General features: G+C 47.2%; 1 protein-coding gene across 7 annotated transcripts in view; it reads right to left on the bottom strand.

Annotated features, from left to right (window-relative positions):
• Nucleotides 1-26725, bottom strand: part of PMS1 (PMS1 homolog 1, mismatch repair system component) — a 903709-nt gene that overhangs the window by 331718 nt on the left and 545266 nt on the right. For 6 of the 7 annotated variants that reach the window (XM_085648798.1, XM_085648797.1, XM_085648800.1 and 3 more), the window contains one exon: nucleotides 4770-5246. In XM_085648798.1, coding sequence (XP_085504924.1) covers nucleotides 4770-5246 — 477 coding nt within the window. Of the gene's footprint in view, nucleotides 1-4759; nucleotides 5247-26725 lie in introns of all 7 variants that reach the window. The other variant, XR_014979980.1, reaches the window with a different exon arrangement.

The following is a 26725-nucleotide window of genomic DNA, read 5'->3' as shown; positions in this document are numbered from 1 at the left end:
GGCAATGCGGAAGCGAACATTTTAACCTCGCAGTGAAGGAGGGTTATCGGCCTGTAGGCTGCACACAACGTTGATGGAGGTTGCGTCCTGGGTATTACTACAATGGTGGTCAAGGCCAGCTCCAATGGGAGGAACCCGGTGTGGCACACCTCCTTGTATAATGACAGAAGGTAAGGGATGAGGGTCTCCCGGAACGTAGTAAAATATTCCATAGGGAAGTCATCCAGGCCTGGGGTCTTATCCGGTGTCATACCAGACAATGCCTCTCCAATCTTCTCTGCCGCAAGGGATTAGTCTAGCAGGTGGGCGTCAGATGAGGGCAGCCTGCGAAGGGGATCTGAATTAAGGAAGGATCCAGACGAAGCTGCTTTCGTGTCCGCTGGTCTTGCATACAGTGTGTGTTAATGGTGACCAAAAGCTTGGGCTATCCCAGCGAGGATCTGCTGGGAACGGCCAGAGCTATGCAAAATCTTGGGGACAATCCTGTCGGCCTGCCGACAGGAGACCCACCATAGAGCAATTTCCCATTTTTGTTCCACGAGCCGTAAATCTGAGGAGTTGTGGTCCACCAGAGGTGCTTGCCCGCCTCAAGAAAATGCAGCCCAATGTCCTCGCGGACGAGGCCTAACTGTCTTGTGGCATCCGCCTGAGGAGTAGACTCCAACTGCCATTCCAGACGAAGTGCCTGGGCCTCCAATGGAGTGACAAGAGCAGAGGGGTAGCATTCCTGGGCTTTGACATAGCTCCTGGCACAGTCCCATAGGGTTGCCTTACTTGCGTAACATAAGCTTCCCTTATGTGCAACTGAGCCCTAGTTATTATGGAAATAATCACAGAGCTCGGACCTAAGAATGTGGCCAAATTTCTTGTCCTGGAGGAATCAGATGTTCAAACGCTACATGAGACACTGTTTCAGAGGCAGGTGCACTAGGTGGAGGAGCACAGGGGAATGGTCTGATATTCAGCGGGACAAAATCTGGACCTAAGTCAACAACTGGCAATCAAGTGCTGGTAGAAAGACGAGATCTATCCGAGGGTGGGTGTGGTAAACCGCTGATGTATGTGTGAATTCCCGATGCCAGGGGTGCCAGGATCTCCTCGCATCGCAGCGACCTAGGGTCATGGTTCAGTCAGTGAGATGACGGGCACTGGCCCGTCTAGACACCGAAGGGGTTCCGGTGCTATCCAAGTCAGGGTCATGCACATCGTTGAAATCGCCCCTATGGAAGGCATGAGAGAAGGCGCAAGAGGTCTCCAAGGCCAGAGGGCAAAGAAGCAGGAGAAACATAAAAGCATACCTGTTAGACCGTCCGTCCTTCCAATAAGCCCTCCAGGGCAACAAAACATCTCTGCAGATCGCGTGTAACTACCAGGGGGAAAGAGAGGCGCAGGAGGGTAGCAACTCCCCTAGCTAACCGCGAGTACCCAGTGTGGAAGATTCTATCATAGATATGTGCTAAGAAGGGACATCACTCCCCAAGGAGATGGGTATCTTGCAGCAACAGAACCTCAGGACGATGCCGCTGAGCAAAGGTGAAAATTGCTGCTCGCTTCACCTGGTCCAGTAGACCGTTGACATTCTATAACAAAACCTGAAAGGTCATACATATGGGAGGTGGAGATTAGTGTGAGGTACGGACGAGGAGCCGTTGGGTCTGACGGATCAATGAGGGTTGTACTAGTGGTGAATTGCGGGAGATTGCCACCCCGGGACTGTGTGCAAGGGTTAAAGCAAGTGTGCCTGCTGAAACCTAAGAAGGAAGAAAAAGGGTATAACAAATATATTGATCAACAGTGTGCATATAAAACCCCATCCCCCAACTCCCACCTCTCCCCACGCTTCTACCCTAGAAGTATCTGTTGCCCTATATGAAAACCTTTTGGAAAAAACTGAGAAACGCAATCTCATGAGCATCATAAGAGGGAAGAGACAAGAGGGAAAAAGTAAAAAACCCATTGTTACAGGAGAAATCGTTCTAACAGGACAAGAGCCGCCATCACATAAGCAGGTAGGAGACCCTTGAGTATAAAGCAAGTCCGGGAGCGAAAATAATAGATGGGTAAAACCATGGTGAAACAGTGGATAAAACAGCATCAACAACTAGAAGTAATGTAAGCAGTAGAGTCATGCTTTATCCAGTTCTGGAGCTGTGAGTGGAATGTGCAGCCAGTGGATGTCAGCATCAATCAGATGGTGGGGCTGCGGGCCAAGTCAGTGTCTGTGTGGAGAGTGGCCGGATTAGGGAGTGCAACAATTTAGCCATCAGCCCCTCCTCTACCATCTTCCGCCTCAGAGGCAGGGTTTGAAGCCTGTCTGGAGGGTGGCTGTGACCGCTCTCAGGGTGACCCCGTGGGTGAGAGAGACCGATCAGCTCTATGGTCCCTCCGTGACTCGGTGTGGTGTATAAGTGGCTTTGGCTGTACCTTATCAGGTGCCCTCCAGCATCGTCTGTGACTCCGGAGTATCAAAGGAGTGGGACTTATTGAAGTTGAGGCCGCGCGGGGAATAGCAAGCGGTACTGAAGCCCCATTGCCCAAAGCTTTTGTTTCACTACGGCATAGGAGCGCCTACGTTGTTGGACCTCACAAGTGTAGTCCGGGAAAAGAAGAACTTTGGCGTCCCCGCACCAGAGGTCAGAATGCTACCAAGCCTCGCTAAGAATGGCGTCTCTGTCCTTGTAATTAAGAATGCGAGCTATTATAGATCAGGGAGAAGCCCCTGGCAGCAACCTGGGGGTCAGGGTCGGGTGCGCTCCTTCCATGGCGAACCATGAGGATTGACGATCTGCTGGAATCCTGGACTTGATCCAGTGCTCCACATAATCCACCATCTGCTGTGGGTTGGCCCCCTCTGCCCGCAATGGGACTCCAATCAAGTGGACACTGTTGCGCCAAGAGCGGTTCTACTCATCTTCAGCGCGCCTGCGAAGTTCTGCCGTTAAAGTGAGCAAAGTGGAGACCTGGCCTTTAAGGGTCGAGATGTTGTCTTTGGCTGAGGAGATCCAAGATTCAGTCGCAGGATGCAGTAGAGTCGTGCAGGGCGTCTTGACGATAGAAGGACCTCTGCTGCCCCAGGTACCTTCTTCGGATCTCTCCTGACCCACGTCTCAATCAGGTACACCAGCCTCAGTGGTGGGGCCTCCACAGTTGGCCCCTTGTGGCAGTGCAGTGGGGCTCCTCATCGGTCCCGGGATCCGCACGGGCCGCTCAGCAGTGTCTAGATACGTGGTTGATACCCGGGCACAAGGCCGTGAGTGAGCAACTCCCCTGCACCAGAGGGAGATGTCAAGCAAGCGGCGGGGCAGTGAGGCCCTCACTTCAAGGCCCGTGCCCAGCCTCAGGGCAAAGCTGCGCCAGCAGCGGCCTGGAATGTTTCGCCGGCCGTCAGTCCCCTACGGTCCCAGGTGTTCCTCTGGGTCCTCTCCAGTGCGAGTCACAGCCAACTCTGCTGGCTACAGCAGCGGGAGCCACCCCTGGTGGTTCGAAGTAGAACGAGGTCAGAGAAGCCGCAGGCCATGGTGTCTCGCTCCTCGCGTCGGCAAGGGCCCTTCTCAGGTTGCACAGCCCCACCAGCTGCCAGGAATCACCAGGGAGGCCACAGGGAGCGGGAAGGGCAATGGTGTCACAATACGGACCCCCTGATGTGTCGTGAATCGTTGGATGACGGCTACAGGTCGAGGCGTACGACAGATAAAGGGGTTTCTGGAGGAGCAGCGCTAAAATGCAACCGCCATGTTGGCCATGCCCGACAGTCAATTTTTAAGGGGACTTCTTGCCGTACCATAGAGCACTTCTTCATACATTTTGCATAAAGAATCAGGTATGGTTTATTTTGAAGAAACCCTAACAGTCTAGCCTGTGGCATTTAATAAGGATTAAATCTCCGGCATTATTTACCAGAGTATCAACACCAATAATGGCTTGGCATCAAGAGGACTCACTTTTCAATTCAAGGACCTCCACTACTATTGGGAATAACTATTTCCCAACCAACGGCAACACGTCCAAATTTAGCCAGGTCCTGAACCTCTTGAATTTCAATTAAAACAACCTGCAATACAGCCCTTCATTACCTCACGCAAAGTATGACACCACAGCTCACAAAAAAGTCAGGAAAGTCGATGTGAGAAGTGAAGAGTGAATGATGAGAAGGCACCTCACGTACGCAACACCAGGAAGGCTGCCAGCTGGTTCTCGCTGGTATGCCCACGTTTTATCATCATTGGTTGCCAACTCATCGAGATAGTGTCCAGTAAAGGAAAAGGTGGATAGACAAAGAAAAAGAAATAATTTTTAAATGGAAGCTTTGCTGTCCCCATAGACAAAGAAAGAGAATGAAAAACCCAGTGTATTGCCAAGAACAAGTGTTCCAAGCAATGTTAAAATTGAGTTGAAAACTCACTTTAGGTCACCCTCTTTATTCACAACCATTGAGTTCACTCAAAAATAAAAGCACTATATGTCGCTAACCTTTATAAGAAAGGCCTTATTAAAGATTGTCCATCTTTAGACAAGGCCCTCGATATTCCTTAGTTGAAATATATCAAAATGTGCGCTCTCATACAACAAAGGTTACAGGCCAGCATGTTATGAAACTCATGTAATAAATAAATGAATCAACAAATGCATGATATGGCATTAAAGAATAAAACTAGGAACACCAAAACGTTTTTCAAATAGTGAATTATCAAAATTGTAACCAATGCTCTGGCTGTCTTATCACTCTTTTACTTTATTCTACAAGTCAACCCCCACTCACCACATAATACCTGTCTGTTAATATTATTGGGTTATCCAGTGTCTCAGCAGGAACGTTATGATTCTCCATTAGTCGTTTAAACAGCAAAGCTTCTTCCACTCTGTATGGATTGAGCAACATTATGTTTTTTTCAGAAGCAATGATCCATGCACCAGGAGAGCTCAGTTTATGAACAAGGGCAAGCTCCTCTCCACTTGATTCGCACTTTTCTGATAGTTTCTGGAGACGTTGTTTTAGGGAACTCAAAGTAAAGGGTACTGACACAATTTTTACTGGGTATGCTTTTTGTTTCTTTTCTTTCTGGGACTGAAAAAGTGTGTCAAGTATTTGCTGGTTTGACATAGGTCCATTCGCTCTAGGCTTTTGCGCACAAGCCAATCGCAGTTTTTTTTCTGTTGGTTTTGGAGTTCGCTGCATACACTCTTCTGCAGCTTTCTTTGTCTGGTTAGTGTATCTCTCCAGGTCCTCAGCTGCTCTTTCTTCATACCTAAGAGATAAGGCAATAGTGCATGGTCAACCTCAGATAATAGTCAAAGTCCTTCGTTGCTTAATTAATTAAAATTATTTGCAATTAGTGTACAGAAAAATAAATTATATACAAGGGCTTAAAATACTGATCAATTTCATTATAGACGCCATAAAATTGCCAATTCATAAGCAAGATCGATACTAAAATCATATCTTTAATGTCCAAGGACTGTACAAACTATGCACAAAGTACATGATGTCTTTAATACAGGATGAACAGAGTTAAAATTTGAGTAGCCTCCCAATGGACTAAAAGTGGCAGATGATATCTGGGAGAAAATGTTTACTCAGAGCCATATGATCTAAATATACATAACAGTTCTGCAGGACAGAGTTAAAGTCTATGGTGCATCACAGTGATGCTTGGGGTGTTAGTCCAATTTATCAAAGTCTTTAAAAGCTACTAGCAACAGGGAAATATACTTGTCAAATTTTCGCATGGCTCCACTATGTTAAAAACCAAGTTTGTGGCCTCATTGCAAGTTCGTATCCTGTTTTTAAAGAACAAAAGTTTTAGCAAGGCATGACGAGCATTCAAAAGGACAGGACAGCAGCACAGCAAGTAGTTAAAAGTTTCCATTTGATTTCCACATAGTCTGCACTTGGTGATCAAGGAAAGGGAGTGCCATTTAGGGTTCAGCTCTTTGGTTTGTAGGCACATCAAACTTGCAGCCATGATTTGTTGTAGGCATGTCCTTCCTACTGCGTGCCAGAGATATGGCTGGCGGTCTCATTTGTGAGGAGTAGACAGTATCATATGAGACGGCCACTGCAGCGCATGCCAGTGAGCTCTTGGATTTTAATTTTGCCAGATGGGCGATTATTGCCTGTGCTTAAATATGTTGTTTAAGAATTTTTTTTAAAGGCCAAATGTGACAAAAAGACAAAATTTGGCACAGATATGTCTACTTGAAGTGTACTCACTGCTTTGGTTAAGTAGTTTGACCATAGGTTTGGCTTTGTGGTAAAAATCTGTTGAAGAATTAATTTCAGGGTGTTCGGCGGAGCATTAATGATCCTGTAGTAGTATTTTAAGAATGCTCCCATGTTAGACCACATTTGTGCCTCAAGGCCAAATTCTAATCTTATCAAGTAGCCTCTTGTATCGGTCGGGAGACAAAAAATTATCTTGTAGGCTTGGAGTTGAAATTTGTCGAGTGATTTTGTGAAGATTTCCAGGAAGGCCTCCTGGCCTAAGGTGAGTGCTGGCAAGAGAGAGGCCTGAAGGACCTGTCGAATGGATGTTTGTAGAAGGGCTCTCTAAGGCTGTGTTAAGCTGACTTAGTCTTGTAATGATCTGCGCTGACTTCGTTTTCAGGTATCCCAGATGGGTTTTAGTTCCACCCTTTGCTAACAGACACAGGCCCAGATAGTTATAGACATATGACCCTTGGATGGTCAGTGGACCCAGGCTCCAGGAGGCTCTTCCTTTCTTATTACTTTATCCGAATATGACCATTTTTGCCTTTGACTTGATAACTGTCAGTTTATTTACTTCATGGTATTTGTGGTGGGCTTTTTGAATCCCAGTTCACGAGTGTCCATTAGCACAATGTCGTCTGCATATTGCAATAATGTTATCTTTGAAGACCCAATTAAGGGAGCGATCAGGTTCGCATGTTTTAGGGCGAAAAACAAGTCCCCTGTATACAAGTTGAATAAAAGGGGTCCAAGACACACCCCTATTTTAATCCGCTGTTTGTCATTGGTTGGTCAACCTCTGATAACTTATCAATAAGAAATGCAATATTTTGATACAGTGGCCAACGAAAGTCAAAGGACTCCTTGTTCAAAGCATTCCCACCAATGTAGTTGTAGCCTTATGCTGTGCTCTGTAACCCACTCTCAGAGGTGAGTGGTTTCAGAGAGTTAGCAATGTGATGCCACAGGTCAGAATCTCTAAAAGGTAACAGCTCATCACCACTCTGAGAACCCATCTCCCGCCTCCAGTCACTTATTGACTGTAAACTTGGCTTGGACTCTGAACCGTGCTCTTGTGCATTTTAGCTAGGTTTGCTCTACACACATACCAAATACATACAATACATACGAGTTTTTTTTTTACCCAATATATCACAGAATTTCTTCCTGAAATTCAGGAGGTGTTTGGGGCGGTAAACATGGTTTACCACGCAATTGATACAACGCATGCCATTATAACGCGGTTGCTACAACGAGCGCGTTGTTACATCGCATACCATTACAACGCAAGTCAGAACAACCACTTGCTGTAGTCGGCAGAAGGTGCTGGATTTAAAATCCAACACCTTCCCTACTGTTGCTCAGACTGGAGTTGGAATAGTAAATTTTACTATTCCAAAATCCAGTGCCCCCCTACAGCAAGTTGATGTTCCGACTTGCGTTGCAATGGCATGTGTTGTAAACGCATGCAAACTAACACAGCATATTTGTTTGCGGCGCCAGAGAGTTGGGCTGCATGATGGCCGCACATTAGTGGGGCTCTGCTGGCTGAGTGAACTATCCGTTCAACATCCATCCGCAAGTGGCTTCATCCATTACACATGAACGCCTGTAGCATGCACAGTGAGGCTGAGAATTCGCCTGGGACCAGTATACCAACTAAATATAATGCCCGAGACTCAGTGGCCATGGTGGGCGTGCTACGCCGCTGGAGCGAGGCCCTGTGAACACAAACTTCTGAGTGGTACCTAGGGCCAGAGGGAGTTAGAGAGAGATCCTGGACATGGGTATAGACCGGACCCGACATCATCGTACCGAAGCTGTAAGGTGAGCTGCCGGACTGCAAGTTGCCGAGTTGGGCTGGGACCTGATCGGGGCAGCGCAAGTTAAGCTGGCTTGGCGCGAGAGACCATTAACCCCTCCTACAGTGTGACGACCTGACTTCACAGGGACTGTGTGTGGAGTCCAATACATTGAACTACCGAGGGCTGATCAGACCAGCCGGCAGATGGTTTGGAGACTGCACATCCGCCTGGATGACCCTGGGAGAGTGGTGTCAGCATGGGGCTGAGCGCATCTCGATGTCTGTCTCCCTGATTGATAGAGGGGGCTACCGTGGCCTGTGTCTGCGTGTTTTGGGTTGCGGCCGTGGTGTGCCGAGGTGAGGGGGCACACTATAGGGGATACTCCGGTGAGTGACTGCGTGAAGGAAACTTCATTGCTGTGGTCTTGCATTGGGGGTAATGGTCATGGGAGGCTGGGATCCTACCTGCCCAATTGCATATTACTGTGCAGGCCCCACTCTTCAGCCCATGTCCCAGCTGCAGGGTTGACACTGCAGTGTAGCCCCAAGGCTATTGAGTGGTGAAAGCGCGTGGAAGCATGAGGTTGGTCTGCTCATGCCCTTGATACTGTGTGCTGGGGTAGAGGCGGGAACCGGGGACAGTGATCCCTGCACCCTACCGCCCGGAGCACATAGCTGGAGTGACCTAATACATATGAGCACACTGGCAACAATGACAACTTGGGTAACCAGGACCAACAGCAGTTGCAACTCCAGTTTAAAATAAAAAAGCCATCCAAAACAGCGCAGGATGAGCAGTGCTCGCCACCACCCAATGGAGACACAGACACTTCTATAGAGGACATTCAACATATTCTATCAGACATGAAGCATAGTCTCAGCACAATTGATTCCAAAATAGACACTAACAATCCGTCTAGATCACATGAAAGAGCGAATAGATCAGCATGATACTCGTCTGAAGCAATTGGAAAGCTGAAATTCAGATATTGAAGGCAACACCAACTCACAGAATGAAAAACAGTTACAAATGGAAAAAGTGCTAGCAGTGATAATAGTGAAGGGTGAGCTTTTAGAGGCGCCATTTTGCCGTAACAACATATAGATTGTGGGCATTCCAGAGACTACGGTAAGACCAAAGGTTGAGGATTATGTGGAAAATATGTTCAGCACCATCTTCGGCGAGCCCTTACACCTTTGCTCTCTGTGGACTGTGCACATAAATGGCTTGGACCACATCCTCCATCAGGGGGCGCTGGCTAGACCTATTGTAGCACACCAACTAAATTATAAGTATCGCTACACCGTCCTGAACTTGGCACGAGTACGCAGTGAACTAACCTATTCTGGCAATAAATCCATATTTCACAGCTGCAGTCCAGGCAGCGAGGCTCAAGTTCATCCCTGCAAAGAAAATGCTGCTCAAGGCGGGAATGAAGTATGTCTGAATGCACCCTTCTAACCTGAGACTTCTTTATAATGGGAAACCTCATTTCTTCATGGACCATAAGAAGGTCCTTAACTTCTGTCACAGACATGCGCGTCGACCCGACCTGGCACAATTGCCAAACGAGAGAGGTAAACAAGGCCATTTTAACGATAATGACTAAACATCACCACACACCAGCCGCTGCTGGACTGAGGGATAACCCAGGGGCAAAGTAGCACCACCAGCTAAACTCTATAACCTGAATTTCTGGACTCAGATCTTGGTTCTGGCCTCCAGTTCTGCTGACAGAAACTTCTCCAGGGCTGCGTAGAATTGAATGGGGACACGGTAAATAATCGCAGGGGCCACTGGTCACGGCATTCCTCTCAGTCAGCCATCTCTAACAGAGTTGGGTTCTTTGCTTGCCTCTCTGGCCTCCATAGGGATGACTCCCATAACTAATCATTTTGCTTATATGTTTGGTTTTGTTGGGCATTATTATTGTTTTCTCTTCAACAATTTTGGGATGTCGGAGTGGGTATATGTGAAGAAGGGTACAAGGGACACTAACACGTCGTCTAACAGACAAAGAATCAATAGATTGCTCCTTTTCGATGAACTGGACACAAGCACATCAGAAAATGTCACGACGATGAACAGGCATTCTTAGCTATACACATTACACCAATAACAACGAATTACACATTTTTAAATTAGATGCACAGAGATACCGAATCTCAGCAGCACGATGGGCCTCTCATAGATCACTGGCGAACTATTCCTCATATGCCCATGAAACGGCAACCCTAGTCAGGTGGGGAGTCCCCTTCATGGTCCTGCATGAAAAGAATGATACTCAGAGCAGATTTAACATAGTGCAGGCAAGACTGACGGGGAAGCACATCATGCTACTCAATGTTTATGCACCAAATATGGACGACTAACTTTTTTAGTCCGCTATGGCACAAATACATGACACTGACACCAAGTACGATTATATGGGGTAGTGACCTAAACTTAGTTGTAGACAAACACATAGATTGGTCCCAGGCAGCTAAGCGCACTCATCATCCAGCAGCACTGATACTCCAAGACATAATGGAAACACAAGGGCTCATCAACGTTTGGAGAGACAGGTTCCCAGATACCTGAGAGAGAACACACATCAACCACTCATGGGTAAAGGGCGAGTCTTTATTACTGGATTTACAAAACAATTATGTAGCTGGACAACGTAAATCATGCATTTACCAGGTACATATTTGGATCATTCTCCAGTTAAATGGATGATCCAGTCCCCAGATTTCAAACACAGAGCATCAACCTGGCGTCTCTCACCGCAGGCTCTCCTAGATGAGGCATTTCAGGAAGAGGTTTGGACCAAGATCTTATCCTTTTTCCAAGCCAACGAGAATTCTGTGCCTTCCCCAGGTGTAGGATGGGGCACATTCAAAGCATACATGCAAGGATCTGCATACCAGAACAACATCATGAGTGCAGAACCCTAAGAGACAGCTTGAACCGTTTAGAACAAGACTTACATGCACCTGAACAAAGCTACAATATAGCTTCTACAGCCTATACAATTGCAGAGATAAGACAGCTGAATTTAAAGAAGAGGCTGAACGAGAGGTTAAACATCAGCTCAAGCAAGCTGTTGCTAGGCGATATGAGAAAATAGCAAGACCAAGCAGGACTCTAGCATCCCTGATGAAACAGTCACATCAGACTCCCATCATGATACACCTCAAGGATAAGAGAGGATGCACAATATAGGACTCTGACTCCATACTGTCAGAATTTGTAAATCATTATACACAACTTTATGAATCTCCCACACAGAGGACGCAAGATGAATAAATTGAATATCTCGATTGTGTCACACTAATGTGGATTGAGGGACCACATAGACAGTTTTTGGCAGAAAACATCACTGCTGATGAGATGGCATCTGCAATATTGAGCCTTCTCACTTGTAAATCTCCGGGGATGGCTGGTTCCCAGGATCATGACTGGTTCGCAGCAGAAAGCATATACACTCCATTACTCATCCCTCTACTTCAGGCGCTGCACAAGGGAGTACTCCCTCAATCCTTCAGAAAGGCGATTATCATCTCCTTATTGAAACCAGGAAAAGAGAACTAGCTCGTGGACTCTTACAGGCTGCTATTGCTCATAAACACTGATGTTAAAATATCTGCCAAAAGTCTACCACTACTTTTGCTTGACTTGGTCCTTCCAGACCAAGCAGGAGTTTTACTGGGACGGTAAACGTCACATAACTTATAGACACTGTTTTCGCTTATACATTAGCTGGAACCGGACTTAGAAGCAGCAGTGGTCTTTCTGAATGCCACTAAGGCATTTTATTCTCTAGAGTGGACATATCTTTTTGTAGTATCGCATTGTATGAGAATGCCTCCTGCCTCTGTTTGCCCAATAGAATACTTTACAATGCTCCTACTGCTCAGGTATGGCTTAATGGTCTTCTCCCTGACTTGCTCCTGATTAGCCATGGGACAAGGCAGGGTTTTCCTTTGTCTCCAATCCTGTACACCCTGGCAACAGAGCCACTGGCCTGTGCAGTTTGTCAGTTACATAGGTACAGAGATGGGCCTTTTCTCCCTGTAACATTATTACATCATCTTACGCAGATGATATAACACGTTACCTAAGCAACCAAGCAAAGAATCTAGGACCAGTAATCCATGAATTTGCATTATTCAAGGCCTTATCTGGGATTGGAATCAATTGGAATAAATCCACCATTTTTTCACTGGCGCCGGCCACAGGGCCTTGTCCACTAGACTATCCTCTATACTGCTGTGAATACATTGTTAAATATTTAGGCATCTGTATCAACCAAGACGCAGCAACTGTTATCACTGAAAATGATTGCACCGCCTGTATTGTACTATTTAACATGTTGATGGCTCCTCCAGCTCTTACACGGTTAAAAAGGACCTTTTTACTCTTTACAAGAGGAACATAAAATGAATCTTTATGTAAATGTTATTTCTCTAAAACCAAAATACACTAGCACATAATGTCCTTCAAACGTGTACATAACCAATGCGTTTCTTCAATGCTCCACACATTCTAATGATGGGCCTAAAAAGTAGACCGTGGTGTTGCTGATATATTAATTCAACCAAGGAAAAAGCTTCTTAATTAGTTTACTGGGCTGCACGTAGGAGAACTATTGCAAGGAGCTGGACAGCTACCATTAGCTCATGAGATACCTGTTGGAGAAGCCTGTTCTGGACATACTATTGTGACTGGTCTATAAAGAGGTCCTAGCCAACTCTATATATTCCCCCAATAATTCTAGGTTCCTGTAAACAACCCTAACCCAAATTCAGATTAAAGGAGAAGTGTAATCTTGAAACATGTATTATTACATGGCTTTATGGTGATTTTATGCAACATGAGTACAGACTAGAGAGCCACCTACTTTGTCTCATCTCTCTGCTCTCCTGTTAGTGTTACCGGCTTCACTTCTCAATACTGAATATTCAGGCCCAGACGCTCAAATACTCGAATATGGCAGCACATTGTACAACTAACTCCTAATGAAGGCTTGCCTGACGAATAATATGGGGCAAACCATAATAATAATAATACTTATACTTGTATTTGTATAGCACAGCTAATCACCCGTGAGGGTCTCTAGGCGCTGTTCCTAGGCATAGGGAGATTAAGTGATTTGCCCAGAATCACAGGATGTTGAGCTGACGCCGAGACTTGAACCTGGATCCCCAGCACCAAAGTCAGCAGCTCTGGCCATTACCCACACACTCTGGTCCCATAGTACACTATGCTCCTTGCATGCTTAGGACTATCCCCTGTGCAATTCAGTGTATAATACTGCACTGACAACTTAATTTATGCTAAATATTTGTGTGCGTTAGCTGGATTACTGTGGATTCTGCCAGTATACCACATTTGCTTCTCATCACTAGAAATTAGGACTTTGAGGGATAAAGTGACAATTTTGACCAAAGGTTCTTCAATCGTTTAAGAGGACAGAATGTAACTCCTTTCTGCAGTCTGAAGATGATGAAAAAATTAACATATAGGTAGATAATGTGATTTACAGAGGAAAAAAGCAGAAATTCAAACTACGGTGTCTAGGTCCCACAGCCTTCAATGTGCATAAGCCACTAAGTCTAAACTGTAGTAAATAATAATATTGTTGTGTCATTTGCAAGCGGACTCATTTTCCAAAATATACAAAACATTTATGTGCAACCTTTTTCCAGAGATGGAATCAATAAGCAAATTCTTAGTTGCATAAAATGGACACCACTTCTAGAGCAATTTACAGTAGAAGAGAATGAAAATGGTGCAGAGGTAGGTTTGAATTTCTACCAGCACTCTGAAACTCAGCACGTTTTCCACCCCGCAAAGTTAGTACATTAAAGTAGTGATTACGCAGGGACAGAGAACGGTGTAGAGTGCCACCCGGCCTCTACAAATGTAAAGTGTACGCACCACACCCCTCGTGACCGGGCTCGGTCCGAGGGTATATATTAAATGGGCCAAGGTCACACGTGACCTTACGGCCGAAGTATCACAGAGCGTGGTCCTGTGTATCTATCCTGCGCTACACCCATGAGGTCGTCCCCATACACCCACGCTACACTGGCGACGAGGGTGTGCCTTCGACCCCTGCTGTGTTCCCGCTTCCGATCCTGCACCCGGTGGAGCGCCTACCTGCCTGCGGCCCGACCTGCCTCCTCGAGTCAGTCCGGTGGAAGCGCGCGCCTGTCCCTAGGCGGCGGCGCAGACGGCGAGGATCGCCCTCTCTTCATGGCGGACTGCGGCGTCCTGCAGTGAGTGTGTGCACCCCGCTCCTGCGTGCGCCCGCGTCCGAGGTGGGTTCCAGGCGCCTCACCCAGCCCTCTGCAGCGGGCCGGTGATCAGCGGGAGGCTCTCTGCACGCGGAAGTGAGCGCGTGCGCACACGCGCGTCAGGAAGGCCCGGCGGATCTCTCGCGCAAGGCCCCGCAGGCCTCTGAAGTTGTTAGCTGAGCCCGCACGTGGCCCTGCGGGCCTCAGGAGGAGAGAGTTGTGCCCCTGCAGCCAAGCCTAGAAATAAAGGAGAAAGAAATTACAAAAAAAAAAGGGAAGAAAACCTAGGTGAAAGGTGCAGAGAGAAGACTGCCCTGAGGACAAAAAGGGGAAGTGTCCCTCAGCACAGCAGCAAGGGGATTGTGTGTCAGCTGCCAGGCAGGGTCCCAAGATGGAACACTCAGGAGGGCACAAAGTGACTGCACCAAACATCACAAGTAGGCTCAAGAGGGCGCCACCAGGAAACAGACATACATAGTACAGCAACATGGGAGATGAGCCAGCTGCACGGGCCCCAGCCCCCACAAACCCCCACTCGCATGCCTCAGTGACTTCCCTGCCGCCATTTAGCCAGCTAGCTGACCCCGCCACTGCAGCGCCACGATGGAAGCGGTGGGTAGGGCGTCTTAACCACTATTTCACCGGGACACACGAAAACGACGGCAAGGTGAAACGCTTGCTCCTCATGCACTTTGGAGGTGACGAGCTGTACGAGCTGTTTGAAACTCTACCCAATACAGGCGAAGATGACGACTACGAGGCCGCCATTGCAGCTCTGAACAGATACTTCGACCCCCAGATGAACCCGGATTACGAGCGGTTCAAACTGCGACAGGCCCTGCAGACGGAGGCGGAGACGATGGATATGTACTACGCCAGGCTTCGAAAGCTTGCAGCCACCTCCACGGGCATAGACCACAATGATGAGATCAGAGCGCAACTGATCTCGGGATGCAAATCGGTCACCCTAAGGCGTCTCATCCTGCGGAAACCGGGCATCTCGCTAGATGAAATTCTAATCCTGGCCCGGTCGCATGAACTCTCCGACAAGCGCACGGAGGAGATGGAAGAAGTTCGACTAAGAAACACGTCGCTCTCGACAGCGCCGAAGCAGGTGCGAGTGAAGGAGGAATCTGTGGTAGCTATCCAACGACGGCCGGTGGGCACCCAGCGGCGGAACACCGGGATACGATCCAACAGCAAGTGTGGTTACTGTGGATTTGACCACGGAGAACACGACAAATGCCCCGCAAGAGGGCAAGCGTGCGCCAAGTGTGGAAAGGCCAACCATTATGACAGCGTGTGCCGAGGGCGAGGAGGAAGAGCACGCGGTAGTGCACGCAGAGGACGCCAGATGAGTCAGACAACTCACGCTGGAAGACCAGGGAGTCGCTGATGCCCCGGTGGGAGCTACCGCCACAGCCGACTATGCCTCATACAAGCTCTTAGCGACACAGGGGCGTCGGTGAACGTAATGGACTCCAACCAGTTTGACCAGCTGCGGACCCAACCGGCTTTGGTCCCCAGCAAAGCCAAAATCTTCACTTACAGTGGCACCGAACCTCTTCCATTGAGAGGAATGATGGAAGTCGAGCTCTCGAGCGATGCACACACGATGACAACAACGTTCCACGTAACGGAAGGAGGAACAGGCACACTGCGGAAGACCTAGAACTCGTGTTCTTTGCCAAACAAGCACACGAACACCATGCCGAAGACATATTAAAAGAATTCCCTGAACTCTTCATGGGGCTCGGCAAGCTCAAGGGCTACCAAGTAAAGCTCCATGTCGACAAAAGCGTCCAACCAAGAGCACTCCGGCATCGGCGGATCCCAATCCACCTTCGCCCGCTGGTGGAACAGGAGCTGCATAACCTGGAAGACATGGGAGTGATTGAGAAGGTGTCGGGCCGACTCCATGGGTGTCCCCCTAGTGGTGGCGCCAAAGCCGAAACAACCGGGCGCCATCCGCTTATGTGAGGACATGCGGCTCCCCAACCTGGCCATTCGCAGTGAGCGGCATGTAACCCCGACGATGGACGACATTCTCGCTGACTTAAACGGGGCTCAGTGGTTTTCGAAACTTGATCTAAACTCCGGGTACCATCAGTTACAGCTGGCTCCCGAAAGTAGATATATAACAACGTTTTCTACGCACGTGGGCCTGAGAAGATATACAAGACTCAGCTTTGGAGTGTCGTCCGCGGCGGAAGTCTTTCAGAACGTAATTCAAGAAACCCTGTCTGGCCTCGTCGGAGTAATCAACCTCAGCGACGATATTTTAATATACTCTCAGAGTTTAGAGGAACACCACGCTAGGCTGAGAGCCACGTTACAACGGCTAAAAGACTGCGGTCTCACACTACACAAGAAAAAGTGCGCTTTCTACCAAAGTTCCATAGACTTCTTCGGGTACGTGTTCTCCAGGGAAGGTCTTCGAGTGGATCCCCGGAAGGCAGAGGCGATCAGGAACGCGCCAGTACCACAGAATCCGACGGCAATCAGGAGCTTCCTGGGAATGGCGACGTACTGTGGACGGTTCCTCCCGAATCTCGCCACGATCTCCGAACCGTTGAGACAACTGACAAAAGCAGGAACGCCGTGGGCCTGGACATCGCGAGAGGAGGCTGCCTTTCAAGGGATCAAAAAGGCACTGTTGGACCAAACAACAATGGCGTACTTTCACCCAGGACGAAATACGGAACTGGTCGTCGACGCAAGTCCGGTGGGACTCGGTGCTGTGCTTCTGCAAGAGGCTCGACCAGGAAACTACGCGCCAGTCGCATACGCCAGTAGGGCGCTGTCATCCACCGAGACACGATATGCGCAGATTGAGCGCGCAGCCCTAGCAATCCACTGGGCATGTCAGCATTTCCACCTTTACCTGTTTGGCCATTCCTTCAGGGTAGTAACGGACCACAAATCCCTCTTACCATTATTCAGCGGGTCCAACAGGTTGGCTCCGCCAAGGATCGAGCGGTGGGCAGTACAACTGCAGGCGTACTCCTTCCAGCTGGTGTACCGCCCTGGGGCGGACAACCCCGCAGACTTCCTATCAAGGCACCCGTCGCAAACTGAAGACGGGCGGGCACCAGACGACGGCCAGAGCATGGAAGCATTTGTGCATATGATCGAGGATGATGCTTGCCCGCGGGCAGTCACCAAAGAGGATCTGCGCGACGCCACCGAGTTGGACCCCACACTACAGCGGGTCAAGGCAACCCTGGCCACCGGGAGATGGCACAGATTCCTCGACGGCGTGGCGAATCTCACTGGAGAGGAACAGAACGCTATGAGACAATTGTGGAAAGTGAGACATGAACTCAGCATAGGGGAGTCTGGACTAGTGCTACGGGGCCAGAACATCGTCGTCCCACAGGGGCTCCACAGTCGCATGGTAACCGTAGCACACCAAGGTCACCAAGGAGTTGCCAAGACAAAGGCTCGGCTCAGGTCCAAAGTATGGTTTCCAGGAATGGACAGACTGGTTGATGAAGAGATACGGACCTGTCACCCGTGCGCCATTACGGGGGCTGACCCGGCTCCCGCACCAGTCATCACGGAGGAGCCATCCAGCATGCCATGGACCAAAGTGAAGGTCGACTTCTGCAGTTTCCCCGACGGACGCCACACCCTGGTGGTAATGGACTCGCACACCAAATTCCCGGTGGTTGAGTTGGTGCTGTCCACGGCTTTCGCACATGCCCAGCCTGCCCTTGAAAAGATCTTCGCAACCTTTGGGCTGCCTGAGGAGGTGAAATCAGATAATGGACCACCGTTCCACAGTCAGAAATTTCAAGACTTCCTGCAGAGGCGAGCGATCAGACATCGGCGAATCACACCCCAGTGGCCTCAAGCCAACGGGGAAGTTGAGCGATTCATGTGGACGCTGAACCGGGTGCTGCGCATAGGGATGGACAAACATCAAGATCCCGAGACCTGTCTTCATCAATTCCTGTTTGCGTACCGGCAGACGCCACACTCCACGACAGGGTGCGCCCCAGCAACGCTCCTTCTAAAGCGTACACCGAGGGACCTCATCCCCGAGGACCCGGACTGGGCGCCGCAAGCCTTCGATCAGGAGCGGGCTCAACAGAGGCGTCAGCAAACTAATGACAAGGCCACACTCCGCCGAGGAGCCAAGGTTCCAGCCATCCGAGTTGGGTCTCAGGTAATCTTGAAGGATCGCCATCCCGGCTGGAAGTTCCGCACAGGTTATGAACCCGAGGAGTGGACAGTCACCAACGTAAAAGGGACAATGATCACCGCCCAGAGGGGGCGGCACACGGTAGTAAGGAATGTATTGTGGTTCAAGGAGGTGGTGAACCGGCCACAGGTGACAGAGGCGGCCCCTGAAGGAGATGAAGAAATGTCCAGCCTCCCAGACGTCACTGCACCAACTGCAAGAGAAATCCCAACACCATCGCCCCGGCGGAGCACGGAGGACCCCGATACCCAGCACCCAACGAGTCCAGGAGCTGATTCATATCCCAACGGGTGTCAGGATGGCGCCACCTCAACACAAGACGTGACATCCTCCCGAGGTCAACGCTACCAGTTGAGGCCGAATCCGGCACCCAGCCAGAGGCTCAGAGACTATGCCTGTCAAGCGGCTGAGCATGTGATACCATCACCAGAGTGACAGCCAGAGACTTGATAAGCACTCCCGTCTGCGCAAAGCAGATCGTTTCTTCCTTTATTTCCTTCTGTAGCTCGTTCCAGTTCTCTCCCTCTTATCTTTCTTCTTTTCCTCCCTATTTTTCTCACTGCCCCTGCCTCTTTCATTCTGATGCCTACATGGCAGCTAAAGGTTTGGAGGGATGTAGAGTGCCACCCGGCCTCTACAAACGTAAAGTGTACGTACCACACCCCTCGTGACCGGGCTCGGTCCGAGGGTATATATTAAATGGGCCAAGGTCGCACGTGACCTTACGGCCGAAGTATCACAGAGCGTGGTCCTGTGTATCTGTCCTGCGCTACACCCACGCTATAAACGGGAGGATTACTGGAGGTTGATTTTATTCGCTTGATAAAATTAGCTTACAATATTCTTCCCTTCCAAGACACACACAAAGGCGATTGCATCTCGATTCTCTTTCTGAATAAAATGCCAGCACCTGCGCTTGCTTCTTGGAATCGTGGCCAGCACAGTGCAGGTGGCTAAAGGAGCGTGTTCTGCAAACCGACTCCCCGTGGCCACTTAAGGAAATAATCATGATTCACCCATCCGTAATCCTCCCCTCCCTCCAGTGCCAAGAGACGGGGCTGCATGAGGACATAGGTAGGCATGTTGATGTCTCTGGCCTCTGGCCACATGGCTTCGCAAACTGCTAACCATGTTGCACACACTAATTGTGGATGAAGCATTGCTGCAGTAGAATGTACTCCCAGCGCACTTATCACATGGAAAGTTTATCAATCTTGCAGGGTAAGTGGCCGTGAACTACAACGAGTCATTCAGTGATTTAATTTACCAAGATATGGCAAGAGGCAGAATTCAAGGCCGCGTTGAGCAATGAAACTTGAAGAGCAGTGCGTCGTCTGGCCTAGACTCTGAATGTAGTGACAGTTCCAATGCCTGTGTCTGCACTCCTATGCCTTTCAATGAGCAGGGTGGAAAACAGGGCCAGCCAAAACCCGGCATTCGCGGTTATAACATGGTAACTGTCACATGTGCTACCAATCTTTAGTTTACTCAAGAAGTCACCTGAATGGCTGCTTGGGGAAGCGCTAAATCATATTCAAGAAAATATGGAGCAACAGCTAAGGTGAAGAACAGCGCTATCTTTGCAGTAAAAACACAAATTGCTGAATTTGTTAATGTAGTTGTTTCGATCCACTACAATAGCCAACCTCCCCTTTCAAACACTCCCTTATTATAAAGGGCTAGTTACCTAGTGACAGCCGATATGAAAAGAGAAAGGTTATGAAAAGTAGCTTTAATCCATTCTGCGTCCTCGCCTTCTACGAAGAATCGAGGCAAAATAATGTGCTTTGCAGCAATCTAAAACCTGAACACTTCAAACACACCAATGTGACTCTGCCACGGCAGAAAGCATGACGCCGCTTAAAATGAGGCCTTGTGTGAGTGGAGGCCCAGCTCCATGGCCTCTTTTTAAGTGGGTGACGCAATCCCTCCAACATTCATAACAAGTCCGCTTAACTAAAGTATACTAGTTGCCATTATATATTTTGTCAGCAAGAACATTTCAACCAGAAATTACGAACATAGACATAACGAATATGTGGGTGTGGGGTACCCGAAATTTCTAGACACCCGAAAAAACTTTCCTCAATCAGAATGGCCACTTTCACTGGGTTGGAGATGTGTTCAACCTCACTTTCATGAGGCAATGCGTCCCCTCCCAATACATCAAAATATTAGGAAAACATTCAATTAAGTAAATAGGCCCACTCAATAACCGAGTTCGAGTTCTAAATAAGAGAAAAGTAAAAGGGTTTTATATAATTTTTCTTTTTTTAAAAGAGTGATACATAGTCAATGCGCTAGAGATTCTGATTGGAAAGTAGTACAGAGAATTGCAATATCAGAAGTCCCAAGTCGCCAGCAAAATCGGGAGAATAACGGACTGCTTTCCCTACTAAACTAGGAAAGCCTCCTGTCTCACTGATAAACTCCAGGATTATTATACATTCATTTAGCATATCGAATTAGCAGGAATGACAGAATCACTGGTGTGGGCTAATGTATCATTTCATCAACAAATCTGAGCACAGTAAATGTAAGCGTCATATTGCCATAGCACCTAAGCAGTGTCTCACTACATGCATGATACTTCTACCCTCTGTGCTGCTGGGTCTGGACCTGCTAGAACAAACAAGATACATGAGCAATGGCGCGTTATATGAATATAGAGGGCACAGTCAATCAATGGAAGGACCTAAGCTTTCAGTTTGAGACTGAGCTGAAGTAAGTTCATTAAGAGTATTATAAACAATGCCAGTGTAAATAAACAAGTACACTTCAGCTGAACTGTGTGCTGCAGAAATTGTGAGCAGAAACGTGGGCAGACATGAGGGACAGGGGTAACTTCTATTTTGGACAAGATGGAGTTTGTACTAAATTGAGCCCGAGTTAACAAAGATCGGAGAATATGTTTCAAGAGCAGCAGTACTAGATCATTGGGTGCATGTGTAATTGATTGTTGAAATACAGTCTGCACACAAAAAAATAATAAACGAACATCTTTAACAAAGGCACACAGGTAATTTTAGTTGGGTTGTTTGCATTGCAAGTATTTTTGATAGTTTCTGAAATATGGCGGCTATGTACAAATCTGTTTGACAAAGAAACAAATTGCATAACCTATCACTAGATGAAAAAAACGCAAAGTACACATACATATTTACAGGTGGATGGGGCATTAGCCGTTTAGTGTTTCATTTTGCAACAGTCCTTTTCAGAGAAGATTGAACTTATCAAGTAAGTCTGTGGCATGAAAGACAGGCGTTAAGGACATGGATAGCCTTTGGTCCGAAATTAAGACAAAAAATGCTGCCCCTATGCACAAGCAATGCCTACTACCCCTTCACGAGCCACCTCTTGCCAAAGAGTTATGTATTTTATCCATAGGCAAATGTAACTTTCCGCTGATATTTGTAACCATTACAATACAAATCACTTTTAAATTCAGCTTTGGTTGCCATGTCCTTCTAGTGGTTTCAAATGATATCTATTAAAAATGTGCTTGAAACCATACATGGATTAAATGCTTTGGGACGCATCGCTGGAGGCCTCCTGGGGCCAGGGCAGGGCTACAAGGCCCATAACCTCCGCTGCCTTGCCTGGAGGCGGGGTCCTCTGAAATGCCCGTACAGAGCCGACACCTTCTCAGCAGGCTGTACCAGGGCCTCTGCAGCCGGTGCTTCCACCCTCCGTGTTGCCTCCCTTCCAAAGATTTCTTCAACCATAAGATCTGACAATTCCAAAATCACTTTCCATGCCCCTTGCTCTGTACAAACTGTTGATGTAATTGTTCATCAGTCTGGTGATTTCACTGCCACTGTTGTTTTACCTAAAAGGAAGAGCAAAGTTAAGACAGCGGCTCCTGCCAAGGTTTTACCCCAGTACTCAGGGCGGACCGTCTTCCCAACCTACCAAGCTATCCGCAACTATGTAATCTGATGGCGAACTTGGAACATCTTGTAGTCAAATCTTTCAAGCAATGTCAAGACAGTCTTTCTAATATAGAAAGTGTTCTTGTTAAACTCACTAAAGCGGTCTCCGTAACTACATCTACCCTTGAATTAACCTCCTCATCCCCCCTGGGGCCTATGCATTTTTCGAATGTTTCTGACACAGCGCACGGGGGTCAGATGGTAAAGCCAAGTGCACCAGGGTCTGTTCCGGCCACTGAGCAAGTAAAGCCTTTTGTATGTGTAGTAAATTACTTCTCTACTATTTCCCGCTGTACTGCTCTGTTGGAATGTACCATGACATCATAGAATGCCTGAGTGCCTCTCTGTGTTTAGAGTGTCAGTTGGTCAACCCAGGCTGAGCTGCTAGGAGCCTGCTCCTGGTGGGGCTGTCTTTGTACCATCTATCTTCCCCATCTCTCCTACTTTCCTAGCCTGGAACCAAGCTACAATAAAGGAGTATTCTACTTGTACAGCTGGACTCTGTATCATCCTTTTACCACATTTTGGCGACGAGTATAAGCATAGTATGCAAGACAGCAGGAGCTGCGCACCTACTAATGCGGCACCCTGGTTTAGGAGGGTGATGGCTGACGTTGATTCTGACTTTTTGCGTTTAGTGTTCCCTCCTGCAGCTGCTCTACTTGTTGTTGTTTGACAACTGTACTTACCCTTAAGGCTGGGATCGTAGAGGATATTCACCAATTAAGAAATAAGGTTGTCCACTGGCTTTCTGGTCAACTGAAATTTTTGCAGCCACTTTTGACATTAATATGGTTAGATGGGTCCAATGGCTGGGTAAGGCCCCAAACTCTAGCATGTGACTGAATAGTCATTAACTTCAACAATGCTAGCCTTGCAAGCTGTGTTCTAAGGGATCTTTTTTCCCACCACAGACCGGTTTCTGGCATACTGTCATTCCCTTTGGATTACTTTTATAAACATCTGTTTGTGCATGGTGGTAGTGCCAGTCTCACCCACTTTATGTCTAGTAGTGTTTCTCATTCAACCCATTCAGTTCACTCAAGTAGGTTTAACTTCACTGTACCTACATCAAATGCTTTCGAGCCCTTGAGAAACTTGGATGTCAATGATTGACTTCTTTCTTCATTTCATCCTCTACATCGACTGTGTACCAGGACCCACTGGTATTAGAAAACATCGCACACTCAGTTAGCTCCCCATCCACACTTGATATCCTTTTTTGGAACATTGCAGGCGTTAAGGATGATCCCTACCGGTTGTGTCTACTAAGAAGATTTAACATAATGTGCCTAAAAAAAAACTTGGGAAGTTGACCACAATTTCTTTATAGATATTTTTTGTAGCTACCCTGTGCCTGTTCACAGTCGGGCAGGACCGAGGATGGTCTTCTGACACTGGATTCTCTTGGCCTCAACTGTAACCTGCAACAATTGGACTCTGGCTCAAGTATTAGGATTGTTCTGTGCATGACTTTCTCTAGTTCTCACAGGCTGATTGATTTGAACCTTTATTTAATGCCAATAGCTCTCACTCCTCTGGGGAAAATGTTAGAGCCCTTAGATCCTTGTTTGTTGAGGATTATTATGTTTTTCAAGACTGCAGAACTTCTCCCTACTCTGGTGCTCATTTTGAGCACACAAGCCAAGGGGACCTGCTTAATGCTGTGGTTAACAACTATAACGAGTCAACTTTGAATGATGATAATGTGCAGCCTGGCCTTAGCACCTTAACATCCACATTTATTAGGACAGGTGCTGCTACTGTGATAGATTTTATTTTTGTTTCTGTCGCCCTTATTCCTTTGTTGTCATCATTTAATTACTCCAGAACACTTAGAGTGACCATAATACTCTTATAGTTTCATTTTGTATGGCCGTATAACATGTCACTGATTGAAAGATGGCCCTTGGGGCCGGTAACCTCACTTGATCAGGGACACAGACTCAGATTGCAGAGCATCAATTCGGACTCCTTTCATTGTAAATTTCTTAGTCTTTGCTCTGATGCCTTCCTAACTTGCCTTGATGATCAGCTCCCTGACGAGATTCTTCTAGGCTATTTTAAGACCATAACTCACATTGTTAGGGATCTTCTCACTTCCTCAAGTCATCATTTCCCAGCCCCTCTGAGATGGTTTGATCACTCCTGCATCAAGGCCCAGGGAGATCTGCTAAAGGATCTTAAGAAAATTCCTGAAATTTGCTTCCCTTAGATCTGCATGGAAAGCCACCTGACACCTTGAAGCAAGAGACTTTGCAGGATCCTATTGTTGTCTAAAACTCTAGGTGAAGTTCTGACTTTTGAGAAATTGTCAACCACCCATTGTTTAACCCACACCTGGGTAATTTACTGATACAGCACATCTCCCCGAAGTCTTGGTTAGACATTTTGAAGGCATTTATGACTTGCCTTGTGCTACAGGTTGTATTACTGAGTTTTTCCTGCTGTAGTTCCTCACGGCGTTTTTTCACTTTTGGTCGAGTGGGAGGAAGTTAGAGATATGATTCTTGCCCTCGATAGCAACAAAGCTGGGGCCCTGATGGGTTTCAATAGACTTATTTAGGGCCAGTGTCTTTTTATAGGCTGCTCCACTTACTATTGAATAGAAAGCAGCCCTCAGACATAGCAATCCTGCCTCGTTGTCCAAGTCAGTCATTGCTCAAGTGTTTGAAAGGGCCTGAAAAATGACCCACAGTGTTATCGTCTGATTTCTCTGATAGACTTCGAGGTAAACGTGCTAGGGAAAATAATACTTTCCAGATTAATGACCTGGCCAAATATCGCCACATGCTCTTTGAAGTCCAGTATGGTTTAAGACTGGGGAAGGGCACTGCGATGTGTGCCTGAGCTTGTATCTTGTAATTAACAATACATCTAGCCTTTATGGACCATAGCTTCACGTTCGATCAGGTAATTAGAGAGAAACATTGGTCTATAACGTGGGACTTGGGGATAAACAAAAATATTGTTCAATTTTTGCACAGTTTGCATCTCGCCCTGAATGCTTTTTTAATATATGGGTCGAAGGGAGAATGCATTGAGCACTTTTCGCTTCGCAAGGGGATCAGGCAAATTTGGATTACGGCGTCCTTCTTATTTACTTTTTACATTAACAAGTTTTAGTTAAAAAAGGACGCGCTTTACCTTTGCTACGTGGAAGCTTTGTTATATGCTGATGACACCGTTTATTTCTCGAACGTCTTAAGGAATCCAAATTTTGCTGGTTATATTTAAAACATATATATAGACTCACTGGACCTGAGCATTAATTCTGTTAAATTTCACACTATGACGTTAGGACGTAAAAACACCAAATGCAGAATCCATTCTTGCAAGGGCAGTATTCTTAGCAGAGTTCAAATAGTTCCCTATCTTGGTAACCTGTTTGACTCTTCTATCACTTTGTCACCATGGACAATGGAGAGGCTTTGCTAGAAGTATTTCTTCTGCCTTTGAATTTACCGCCAGACTTGGGTATAAGTTGGTGGTAGCCATGCTTGAGATCTATAAGGACAAATTTGTCCGTGAAGCAACGTATGGTTGGGTTGGGGCATTTGGGGGTATTCCAACATAACTAAACTACAATGTGTTGAGATTATGTTTCATAAAAGGCTCCTTGCACTTCCCATTCATTGCCCATAAAGAGTTGTGGCAGGGCTTCCCGAGTGACACCAATCGACTGAGACTCCTTATGAAATGGCTATCTGTCAGGCTTAAAACCGAGCTGCATCTTAATAGGAAATTTGTTTTAGACTGAATGACCTTAGATTAGACCCTACGAGCCCTGTGACTCAGTTATGCTAAGGAGAGTTTCTACAAATCTGGTTGCCCTTCTCTCTTTAGCAACTCTGACAGTATAGTTAAAGCAGACTTTGCCTGGGTTAAGGAGTCCTTTATTAGACAGCAACATGCTCATAGAGAATCCTCTTCCCTGGTGCAAGTCTCCGTTGGGCAGACCACCATGGCAGTAGAACTATATCTACTCTATGATGTGTATACCACGCATCGATTTTGCTAGCTGGTTTTAGGTTAAATTGATTTATTTTCTACTGAACCATTAGGGATGATCCCGTGATGGGGATCGGCCCCCTATCTTTGTCATCGATCACTATGCACTTTATCCTATTGTGTCCAATTTGTAAACAACTGAGACTTCGTTTTTTCAGGCCACTTAGCAGGAAGAAAGTCTAAAGCCAGCCGTACCTGCATTACTGTTTTTACATTTACTTGGTGACGCTCAGATTTGTTGGTCTGTTGATTGTTTTTTAAGCACTGCTATTAGATTAGGG

Source organism: Triturus cristatus, chromosome 3_2 (assembly GCF_964204655.1).
Source record: "Triturus cristatus chromosome 3_2, aTriCri1.1, whole genome shotgun sequence".
NCBI lineage: Eukaryota > Metazoa > Chordata > Amphibia > Caudata > Salamandridae > Triturus > Triturus cristatus.
This window is presented reverse-complemented; position numbering and strand designations above follow the sequence as displayed.